At 46.8% G+C, this 12,073-nt stretch overlaps 1 protein-coding gene across 1 annotated transcript; it reads right to left on the reverse strand.

Annotated features, from left to right (window-relative positions):
* Nucleotides 1-7,042: 7,042 nt before the first annotated feature.
* ISCA2 (iron-sulfur cluster assembly 2) lies at nucleotides 7,043-8,434 on the reverse strand. The gene is given in 4 exon segments (NM_001245532.3): nucleotides 7,043-7,587; nucleotides 7,779-7,894; nucleotides 8,014-8,173; nucleotides 8,334-8,434. Coding segments are annotated over 4 exon segments (537 nt in total). The 5' UTR covers nucleotides 8,420-8,434; the 3' UTR covers nucleotides 7,043-7,412.
* Nucleotides 8,435-12,073: the final 3,639 nt, after the last annotated feature.

The following is a 12,073-nucleotide window of genomic DNA, read 5'->3' on the forward strand; positions in this document are numbered from 1 at the left end:
CACCCAAAGCCACCCTGGCTGTGTGGCTCTGAGCCACAGCTGCAGGGCTAGGACTGAGCCAGCACGGAAACCTCCTGTAGGTCCTAGCCCACAGCACAAACTCACCAGCCCACAGCAGCCCACAGCAGCCCAAAGCAGCCCACAGCACAAACTCACCAGCCCACATCAGCCCTCAGCAGGAAGAGGCTGTTTCTGCACAGCAGGTTAGCGCCCCACAGCAGACAGCATGTACAGCAAAACTTTCTCTGTACCCTCTGCCTTGGCACCTCATGGGGCCAAGCCAGCCTGGTCCAGCACCAGCAGCATATCCTCCAGCAAGCTTCTGTCCATGCAAATCACACAGAGTTTGTCCCAGTGCTCAGCACCTAAGGAGGTCCCCACAATATAGAGAACATTCTCAGTGCTTTCAGGCAATAGCTCCCAGCCAAACCCTGGCAATGTGTCCAAGCAGTAATCTTTCCAGGATGAAATGTAGAGGTCAGCAACGTAAAGGACTCACTGGTCTTTGTTCTTTCCTTGATGAAACAACACAAACCCAGGCTGACTGTGTCAGTCCTTTGTCATGTATGATCCGCTACAGCAAGGAAAACTGCTTGAGCAGCACCTGCCTTACCTGGCTGACCTGTTGTGAAGATCACCTCTGTCTCCATGCTGACTTTTGAATGGACAGACCTTTATCATCCTCTTCTTCAGCATCTTGTAAAGACTAGTGGGGCAGATGTAGGAGAGCCCTACCACATCCTCTCCCTGGATAACTATTGCATCAGGCTAGAACTGTGCAAGACACAAGCTTTTCCCCTCAGTAACCAAGATTAGACCATGAATAAAAGGAATTAGCTAAAGGTCAAGCCAGCTAGAACAAGAATAATGAAAGCGAGCTTAAGGAACAGCTGTGTGCAATTGCTCAAAGTACAGCAGAATTTGTCCTTTTCCTGACTCAGTGTCTGGGGGAGGAAGAAATTTTAGCAGTGGCCAAAAGCACTTCAGGGTGGTGGACTGCTAGATGCATCATAAGCATATACCTGTTTCCTCTGCCCTGTATCCCCTGAGTCACACACAAAACAGATACACACTGCCATTCATCCCTAACTCCCTGATGGGTGCTGCGTCCTGCAACAGTCAAAGCTGTTCCCCTTGCAAGAACATCCCTCACTCCCGAGGTTAATGTGATGTGACCTGCTGCCTCCAGTCACAGCAAACAAAAGCTTCTTCTCCTTGGAGTCTTCGTTCCTGTAATTAACCCTTGGCTCTTTGAACCAAAAGAAGCTGGGACACTTTGACCTTTGGAACCTGTTGGAAAGTTCAATTAACTTCAAGGGCCTTTGCTAGGAACATTAGTTGAGGCAACACAGAATTCAGAGAAGTGCTGGAACATTGTCATCAAATTGTTCTGAATGTATCTATTTTTAGAGGGAGAAGAAGATAATTACTGAAAAGAATACCTTGGAGCCTCGGTGCATGGCATGGTGGCAGTAGTTACGGGCCTCTCTCAGCCCCAAGCCTCAGCCAGAGGAAAGGGGGTGGTGATGATGGTGTTGGTAGCATCTTGATTTTTTTCATTATATTTTTTTAAGAGATGAAGTCCCATTTTCACCACCCCACCCCCATGGTCAGAAAATGAGACCCACAGATAGAGCTGAAGATAATGGCAGGTTGCCATGGAAATGTGCATTTAGTCTCACTGTTTCCATGGCAACTGAAAGACATACCATTCTGTTCCTCTGAAAGATGCCAAAGGTAAATGAGCACTGATTAAAACAGGGGCACAAAGTTGGGTTCTAATCAACAACAAAGACTAGGACCATAAACTCTTATTGCTCAAGCAGGAGATATTAAGAGCCATACAAATTCTGGGAAGGCCAGTGGCAGGAAGCACTGCACACAAACGACTCCCCACGGGCTGCAGAATCACAGCCTTGGTGTAATGGCCCATCTCACTGTCATGAACAGCTTCAGCTGACTCACACAGTATTTCTGTCCACAGCTGGATACTAAACCAACCCAAAGTTCATGATCTACTGAGCTGCTTCCTGGGCACGTATCTGCACAGATCAAAGCCAGTTGCAGCCTAATCCTGGAAACCATGCAGAGCAAACATATTCCTTAGAACCCAGCAGGATCTGAACTGCACCATTAATCCTCTACCTAGCCCCTAATGGCATTTGGTTGGAGGATTCATCTTTAAAAAAAAAAAAGAAAAAAATAAGCAGAAAATTTTAAAATGAAGGAAAGGAAAGGAAGGAAAGGAAGGAAAGGAAGGAAAGGAAGGAAAGGAAGGAAAGGAAGGAAAGGAAGGAAAGGAAGGAAAGGAAGGAAAGGAAGGAAAGGAAGGAAAGGAAGGAAAGGAAGGAAAGGAAGGAAAGGAAGGAAAGGAAGGAAAGGAAGGAAAGGAAGGAAAGGAAGGAAAGGAAGGAAAAAAAAAAAGAAGAAAAATGGAAAAAAAGAAGCCAATAAAGAGCTTTCCAAAAAGAAGTTTGATACAATATAGTGGCCAATGCTCTGTGTCCTTGAACTGTGGTTTTTATCCAGGCTGGTTGAGAGTTGTATCAAACACACCATTACACAAGGTTATCCCTTCCTCTACTACAAGTCTCTCTGGCAGCTATGGCCCATTCCAGAGAAGCATGGTCAGAGCTTTGGCTGGTGTGCATGAAAACAGGCAAAGAAAAGGGAGTATCAAAACACTGCACATGCTGTCATGCTCTCTGCTAATGAATTAGATGATGGTGTTTGCTTGTGGAGACTATGTTTGGTTCAGTCCTTCAGCATGTGCTGTAGCAGCTTATCAAGAAATACAGCACATTTGCTCTGAATTTTTGTCTGAACTCCCAAGAGCAGCCCCATGGAAAGGGACCAGGGTCCTGGTTGATGACAAGCTGAATATGAGCCAGCAATGCCCTGGCAGCCAGGAGTGCCAGCCCTGTCCTGGGGTGCATCAGGCACAGAATGACCAGCCAGGCAAGGGAGGGGATTGTCCTGCTCTGCTCTGCACTGGGACAGCCTCACCTCGAGTGCTGGGGGCAGTTTTGCTGCCACAATATAAGACAGATACAAAGCTATTAGAGAGTGTCCAAAGGAGGGCCATGAAGATGGTGAGGGTCTTGAGAGGAAGCTGTATGAGGAGTGGCTAAGGTCACTTGGTCACCGTTCAGCCTGGATGAGACTGAGGGGAGATCTCACTGCAGTTACAACTTCCTTGTGAGGAGTGGTAGACACTGATCTCCTTTGTGGTGATCAGTGACAGGACCCAAGGAAAGTTGTGTCAGGGGAGGTTTAGGTTAGACATTAAGAAGAATTTCTTCATCCAGAGGGTGGCTGAGATTGGATTAGGCTCTATGGGGAAATGATTACAGGACCAAGCCTGTCAGAGTTCAAGAAGCATTTGGACAATGCTTCTTGACTCTTGGGGCTATCCTGTGTGGGGCCAGGGCCAGGAGTAGGACTCAGTGATCCTTGTGGATCCCTTCCAACTCAGGACATCCTATAATACAATAAACTCCACTGACCAGTCCCAGCTTACAGTGTGAACAGTGGAACTAGTCACAGTGTAAAAACTCAATTTTAAAAACTCTGATTTTTACTTGCACCTGCCACCAGATGTTTGAAATGTTTGTAAGGTTGAAGGCAGTCTTGGTATAAAGCATGTGCCTTCCCAGCGTGGGAAACACAAGAGAAGCCTCCTTTCATGCATTTCTGCCTTCCCATTATTGCCTCCTCCACTGTTCAGTGATTCCTCCCCCAGGTGCTGGATTCAGACAAGCCCTTAAAGTGGCAAGAAATGACAATACTGTGTGGGAGAAGCAGAAGTCTCAGTGGGTGTCATCCAGAGGGTGCTGGTTCCACAACCCTAGTTGTCTTCCTGACTCACCCAATAGCTCTATACAGATGTATAATGACACAAGAGAAAGGTCTGAGATTAGTAAAATTTTGCAGATGAAAATCTGTGGGTGAGATGGACTGCTATTCCCCTAACATTTCACCTCAGGTTGGCCATTGGTCCTATTGTAGCTACTCACCTCAAAATGCTCTTTGTAGTAAATGATACCACACAGGGGCCCACCAACACAAGCACAGCACTCATGCATATCCCTAAACCAAAAAAAAAAAAAAAAAAAGGGATAACAAAGATCTCCTCTTTTCCTACCACTGCCTGACTTGACGCCTTGAAGTGGGACCTTCAGTTAAGACAGATAGATAGATACTGAATCTGAAGAACAGAGCCAGTCACAGGCTGAGGATGTGCTGGTCATCTAACAAGTCTCTACAGAGCTCCCAGAAGCTCTCACCAAAAGGCAAATTTCTATTCCACCTTCTTCTACCTTCTTGTCAGTGATACTGATGATTGTGCCCTTTTCCTTTGAAGTTTCATCTTAAGGTTTCCATAAATATCTTTCTTGATCATTCACTCCTTGTCAGGTGGGTGAACTGAGAGAATCCTCCTTCTTTATGTGGGAGCAGAGAAAGATTTTCCACTGCAGTTTCTCATTTGGCATGAAGTGAAGGCAGCACCTCCAGCTCCTTCTCAGTGGCTCAGTACAAGGGCTCCCAACTATTCCCACAGACATGCCTTGCCAGCCCCTCATGGTCCAGGCAGCACCAAATTCCCTGTCTAATCTTCTGCATCCTCCTCTTGCCACCATATGTCTTGCCCCACAGGCTACAGTGTGGTGCCATCTTTGTCACCTATTCAGTGCACAAAACTTGACAGGTTAAGCTTTTTCAGTAGAAACCAAGACCTAGCCTTTCTGCCTACACAGCCAGAATGCACCAAGATCACCTTTTACCCCTCTGTCAACAAGAGCCCCTTTGCTGACTTCCTAACATTGACAGAAGTTCTGAAGTACTGACAGACTTCTGAAGAGTCAGGAAAACTCTGAAGGTGACAGACAGTCCTTTGCACCCATTCCCTAATGGGAAGTGGAAAAGCAGTAGCTTTTACCAAGAGATTACGCCTTCTCCCAGGAAGCAGGTCTAGGAAGCCAAGAGCAACACGGGGTATGGGCTGGAATCTCTCCAGCTCCTAGCAGTTTCTCTGATCTAAAGACCACACTGCAGCAATACCGGCCCATCTCCAACATAGCTGCAAAGAAACTTTTGCTCTTTCTTAGGTCCTGCATGGAGCAAATCCAACCTCACCCCAGAATGCCTGTGTATGTCCAGTGCAGTGAGTCCCAAGGAGAAAGGGGTCCACCTAGTGCAGTCAGAGCAGTACTGCCAGAACGGCGGGCAGAGCGCATCACACACGTGAGCTCCACAGCAACGCTGCAAGTGACACTGGTGGGCACCAAAACCTTATCCTCTGCGTAGTGCCTTGGAGCGAGGGGCAGGCCCTCTGCAAGGACACACTTGCTCCATCTACTGCATTGGTACCGAGCAAGCGTAGGCAAGTGGAACCTGGCCAGGTTGAACAGACATGGCACGTTTACATTTACCAAGAACAGCAATCCAAGATGAAGCTTGCATGTTTACAGGGGCTGAAGGTTGGCTTTAGTCCAGGGAAGAAAAGCCTTGGTAGCTGCTGGCTTGCTACCTCTCCAGACTGCTGCACTTCTGTTTCCCATAAAAGATCTCAAAAGAGGCTTGACCTAGGTCAGTCTGTGTGTAATGGATCAAGAATGGATCTTCCTGGTTCAGAAAGCAACTCTGACCTACTTATAGCTATCCCAGCTGAAAGAAATTTATTTTATCTAATGTATTCTACCTACACAAGCTCCAAGGTCTTACACTTTTCAAAGGCAGTTCTGGCTGACACCACCTTCAAGATCTGGGATAATAAAGGTAGGGTTAAAACACCATGAAGGGCTTTAGAAAAATCTTTTAACCACATTATTTTAGTCCCTTTTACAAAATGTGACAGCTCTTTCTGATACCAACATAACTAGGCAGAGGTTGTTTGCTACAGGAAATGGAAAGGGCTAAACTGAAAGAGCCAGAGCTCCACATCCTATCCATGTGCATCCCCATGTGACAAAGTCAGAGCAGATATGTGAGCTCCTGTAACATCTGCTGTTGCAACAGAAACTAGCTGGCTATCAGCTTTGAGCACTAGAAATAAATAGGCAAAACACTGCTGAACATAGGCACTACTAAATAGTTTAAAAAGGCTTTTAGGAAGCTTAACAAAAAGTGCCTGTGGCATGGCCTTGAAAAGCTAATAGTTTGCCATAGGTGGTTCCCTTGAGACCAAAGTCATGCAGTGCTCCCACACTCACGTGAAAGATTCAAGTCTTAAACAATTTGGTTATGATCAGATAAAACACAAAGGAGGGAACAAAAATAGCTTCCCCATCCTCCTTTCATCCAGAAGCAGGTGAATCACTGACTTAAAAGACATCTAGTGGCAGAGAAAAAAACTTTAAAAAATGACTAATTAAAAGGATGTTATTCTGGAAACTTCTAGACTTTCCATACAACAGGAGTCTTAGAAAGGAGGGGAGCTGTTCTAATCTTTCATCAAACCATGCATGTTAGACAGAGATGAAATGATAAACGAAGTTAGGGAAAAGCTTCCCAGACAACTGTAAGTCAAAAGGACTTGTGAACTCTTAGGCAGTACCCCTTAACCTCCCTTCCTGCTGGCAAGAGAATCCATATGACCTAAAATTCCAAGTCAGGCTTAAACAGCACTGGAGCATAGAGAGCTGTGTATTTTATATCTATATATATATATCTATATATCTATATATCTATATATATATATATATATATACAAGGTGTTTCTTCTTTTTATATATAAAAGACACAAGCTATTGATTCTTCCTACCTCTTTTTTTTTTTTTGTTTCACTTATTCTTGACAAGTAAAAACCATCATCCCAGGAACCTACAGCAATGACACCATAGGTTCCTGGGACCAAGAGAATCCTGTTCAGCAAGAAAAAAGAAAAGTACCTGGAAAAGCCCACTGTAAGCTGGGCAGTGGACTGTCAGCAGTACATGTGAGAAAGACTTCAAGTCCCATTTGCTTGGAAGATAAAGAATAAGCAACACTAGCCTGAAAGAACCCAGATTCTAACCACATGTAAACGCACAAGCAGTACCAATCAATCTCATAGACTTTTTTTAGTAAGACCTTTCAATAAACACACACACATATATATACAGCCTTCTCTTGCAGAGACAGTTAAGTTGTTCCACAATCAGGACAGGGCAGGCCAGTCAGCACCACCTGGTTCACAAGGCGCTGATGATACTCCTGTGTGCATGCTCATGGTTACTTCATTGCTTCTGAAGGGAAGGCCAATACGTCTTGGAGACAGGCTCAGTGCAAACACACACACAGCTGCAGTATTGTGTAACAGCTGTGTCACAGCTTAAGGGAGATGAGAGGGAGCAGCAGGGAAAAGAACAAACATAAACTCTCTGGAAACTGCCAAAAGTGTCTGCAAACAGTTCCATCCATGGTAAGTCCAGTCAGAATTTGACAGAGAAGGAAGTCCCACATGAGCAACCCTTCTCTGCCTGGGGGTTGCTCACCACCTGGAAGGAGCTTCGTATCAGCTCTTGGCTGAAATCCACCATGGATCCTTTCACAAAGGCCAGGCTGTCCACATCCACAACCACACGGGCACCACCTTGTTCAAACACCCTGCAAAAAAAGCAGCATATTAAACCATTACCTGTGCTAAAGACCTTACAGAGAAGCAGAACCTCGGCATATTCCTTATCTCACAGACTTCTTCCCGTCCATGTAAGATACTATCATGTTACGCATACCCCTCCTGCCATTTTTGCCAAGAACAGTAACACCTGACCACCAAAACGTCTTTTTGTCCTTGCCTGTCATCAGGATTGATAACTGTGTCCAAGGAAAACTTGTACTGGAAGCCAGAGCAGCCACCTCCTTCAACTTGCAGCCTGAGAAACTCTGATCCGTCTGCAATCTCCAGTAGCCTCTGCAAATAAATAAAAGGGAAAGGATTAAAAGGCCTGCTGAACAGACTAGTGAACACTCAAACGTCTCCTGTGCGTGACGGCAGGGCAGGCAGTGTGGAAACCCTCCCACAGTCCCCACCTTCACGCAGCTCTCGCTGAGGAAGATCTGTCCTTCGCTGGGGCCGCTCTCCGTCGGGCCCGGCTCGGAGAAGGACGAGGCCCAGCGCAGCAGGGAGCCAGCTGGGCGGGCAGGCGGTCTCGGCAGCGCTGGGCCGGGGCACGGTGAGGCGGAGCACCGGCTGCCTCGGGAAGAAGGGAGAGGGGCGCCTCAGAGGGGTCCGCGTCGCCGGAGCGGGCGGCGGGCCCAGCCCCGGCAGCCACCACCCCCTGCCGCGCAGCGGGGACATTCCGTGCCCCCGAGGGAGGGGCCAAGGGGCCGAGTGCCCAAGCGAACCGTACCTCGTCCGGCCACCCTGCGCCAACCTCCACGACCACCGCAGCGCCGCCGGCGCCGCCATGCCGGCCCAGCCCCGCCCCGCCGCCATGGCGGAAGTGCGGCCGCGCCCACAGCCGGGCGTCACCGGGGCGGGCGGCGGGGCCTTTGGCGGGCACTGCTCGGCCTCGGGAGCGCGTTACCGGCGCTCAGAGATACAGCGCTGCTGTTCGCTCTCGAGGGTGTTTGCAGCCATAAAACAGTGAAAGGTGATAAAATAAACAGCGAGCGCTGTCTGTGCGCGCATGCTGTCCCGGATTAGCCGTAGCGTTATCCTGAACAGAACCCAGAGAAGGATCAAGGTGCCGCTGCGGGGGAGTTGGGTAGGCTGAAGAGCAAAGGCGAGGCCAGGGATGAGGGCTTTTAGGGTTTCTCCCTGGTTCCGGCTTTTCTGGTTTGCTCTCCTTTATCAGGTGGGGCCAGCGTTCCCGGCTGCGCTGGGCCGCCCCCGCGCACTGTCCCTGGCCTCCCGCCGCAGCAAGGGCAGCGGCCCCGGCCCGGGGCTCGCCCGGCTCCAGGCGGGCCCCCGCGGCCACCGGGCACGCTGCCCTCCCACGGTGGTTTAAGCTCCTCCTGATCGTTTGCCGTGTGACAGTGGCCTGGCCGCTCGATCATGGATGAGCTCGTGGTTAAAAGAATCTTTATCTCTTTGTTCCTCATGTGCTTCTGGGGGAGGAATCCTGTTCCTCAGCCCTAGCCAGGCCTGTGGAGAGTCATACAGTGACTGTGTCAAACACTGGTGGAAGAAAACCTGTCATCCCAGCAGGAGGGGATGATTTACTCTCAGAGGACTTCAGAACCTTGTCACAGTCTGCTTTCTCACCATCCTGCTCCAAGCAAAGTGATTCTTCTGTAACCACGGGCTTTTCTTTTTGTTCCACCCTGAGCATGTAAATAAAGACTGGTTTGAGCTGTCTGATTTTGCCTACTCTTGAGTTATCTTTAACGATGCTAGGATAAAGCCAGGAAAGTACCACAGGCAGGATCCCACCAGGAGTGGTACTAATGCAGGCACCTGCAATAGTTGATGAATCCTCATCAGGCTTATCAGAACACTGAATGTTTAAATAAAAACATATGGGGATGTTTTTCAATTATTATTAATGTGGCATCCCAAAACCTGACAATTTTGGAGGAGGGAATGAAAACCTCCTGGGAGAAAAGACGAGGAGGGATAATGCCTGATTTCTTTCCATATTGTATTAGCTTTCTTACTCCTGTAGGGTGTATTAGATTGATCCTGCTGCATTTCTCCATGTTGTGGCTGTATTTTCACTGTGAACACCTTTTGGAGAATGGATGTAGCCCCCAAAAACAGACACATACTTTGGAGTTGCCTTCATTTCTAATGTGTTAAAGTGACAGAAAGGTGTTAAGTGACAGAAGTGTGGCAAGCAGCTTCAAGGGTCTTTGGGACATTGCTGAAATGATTACTGCAGACTGGAAGAATGAGGAAGAGGACAGCTAGCGTCACTCACAGTTAATATAATTAATAATCTGCTGTGCTGAGGAGAGACTCATGTTCGGGGACAACTTTTTGGTGTGACAAGGGGAGGTGGGGGTAACAAAGGAGAACAGCTATTCCCTTGCATCTCTTATTGCTGGCCATTTTTTCCTTCAGTCAGCTATGGGGTACAGGGATGGTTGGTCCCTTTTTTTTTTCATGGAGTTATAGTCTAGTTTTTCTTCCTTCTTGGGTTCTGATTTTGAAGGCTATCTTGTTTCTGATAGGTAGACATAATCTGTTTTTAAGTTTGTGCTTTGATTTTCTGTTTTTATTCTGGTTTGTGGTGTCTTGGTTTGGGGAGTTCCTTTAGCTCTCTTTAAGCACACTGTATTGAAAAGATTTATCTGAGAGTTGAATTTTCTAGATATTTTGCTCATTTCTCCTTTGCAATATAATGCTAAAATCATCTTGTATCTATTTTGAAGGGAAATGAAACTTGTTTCAGTGCTTCAGAAACTGGTGATAATAAAACCTCTGGTGTGGTGTTGAATGCAAGAGTGGATGTGATGAATTTAAATGTGAATTCTGACGATCTGTAGCTTAAGGAGCATGTTCTGGCTGAAAGAACAGTTAAATTGATTAGTCTCTGTATGTGGATTTTCTTGAGAACCTGCCTGTATTCATTGACACTGTAGTGCCTGCAAGTGCATTTGTTTACTGAGCTGCAAGTTCTGTGCTCTTAGAGGGATTTGGATTCATCAGGTGTTGATAACTGATGAAGTGGAGCTTCAGGCTTTTTTTCTGGTGTAATGGAGTTGGTTAAACGACAAAAATTAACAAATCCAGTATCAGTCTTGCTGGACAGAATTTGCTAGCTTTCTTAGCCTTTTCCACTGGTGTTTCTGCACTGCAGCATAAGCTCCCTGTGATGCTGGTAATAGGAAAGGACCTCCATCTGCAAAATGAGGAGATCAGCCTGAAGCTGATTTGAATCTTTCTTGAGCAATTTTTGGCTCCAAGGGAACCTGGAAGCTTATGCGTGTTATCAGATGTCATCGGGGGCATGTGCCTAAAAGCAAGGTCTGTTTGGCCCAAGACGCTTGAGCTGCCTTGGGGAATTTAAGCTTTAGTAATGCTATTGCAAAACTGACACCGTAGTAATGAGTGATATCAGCTGAAAACCTTGGGCAGAAGGTTTCTGATTCTTTCTTCTGTAGAGGCCTTGGCTGTAGATTTACAGACTTACACTTTTTAGGCTTTTTACTACCCCAATTTGGGGTGTGGGGAGGTAAAATGTTAATTTCGATCCTGGCTGCAATGATTTTTTAATTCAAAGCCTTTGAAATATGTGTTGACTTGTATGTACATGGTCACTGCCATTGTGTAAAAGCATCTGTAATGCAAAGATGTGTGGTGAGTTGTTTCACAGGGAGGCATCCTGATTTAATGGACTGTGGAATTTGCTCCCAAGCAAATTCCAAGCACTGCTTATCCTGTGAATGTGTGACGGCACTTTATGGTGTTGCTCTGACTTGATTGCAGTTCTGTTACCAGCAGTCAGATAGGCTGCTTTGTTTACCATCTGTAAGACTTGACAGATGTGGATAAGGGAAGCCTTTTGGGGGGCATGCTTTACATGTGCAAGGAAAAGCCTTTATCTGGGTCAGTTATAAAGTGTGCTAGGTAGTGTTAAATACATCGCTTAGTCTCAGCAGGCTTTTTTGAGGGTGGTTTGTTGTTTGTTTTTCTGTTTATTTTGTATAGGGATTTGGTAAGCATCATGCTATGCATGTGTCTGGAAACCGAATGCTTAGTTGAAATCTAAAAAAAAAAAAACACATTAAAAAGCCCCACACCTCTTTCTGATGTGACACCCTTTGCAGAGGGCCTGAGCAAAGCGTGGGGTGCCACCTCTGAGTCACTTGGCTGTGCAGCTGAGCAGGCAGACACCTCACTGGGACAGAGGTCTGAAGTGGGGATGCTGTGTCAGCTCTGCCACATTCCTACCAAATCAGTACTCACGTGCTTCTCTAATGTGTTCTGACATGACCCCAAAAAGGCTAAAATTTGCTACCATGTGAAATTGGTGAAAAGTTGTAAACTTCAGCTTGGGTCAAATGCTTTCTGAAGCAGCATCCGGTTTGCTTTGATAGCCACAGGACAAAGCAGGGAGTCTCTAGTAATTCACTAGTTTGAGAAAGAGAACTGACGTGTGGGTGCTCTGTGAAAGGTGGCAACCATGCCAGGTATTCAGCAGAT

The sequence above is a fragment of the Taeniopygia guttata genome, chromosome 5, assembly GCF_048771995.1.
Source record: "Taeniopygia guttata chromosome 5, bTaeGut7.mat, whole genome shotgun sequence".
NCBI lineage: Eukaryota > Metazoa > Chordata > Aves > Passeriformes > Estrildidae > Taeniopygia > Taeniopygia guttata.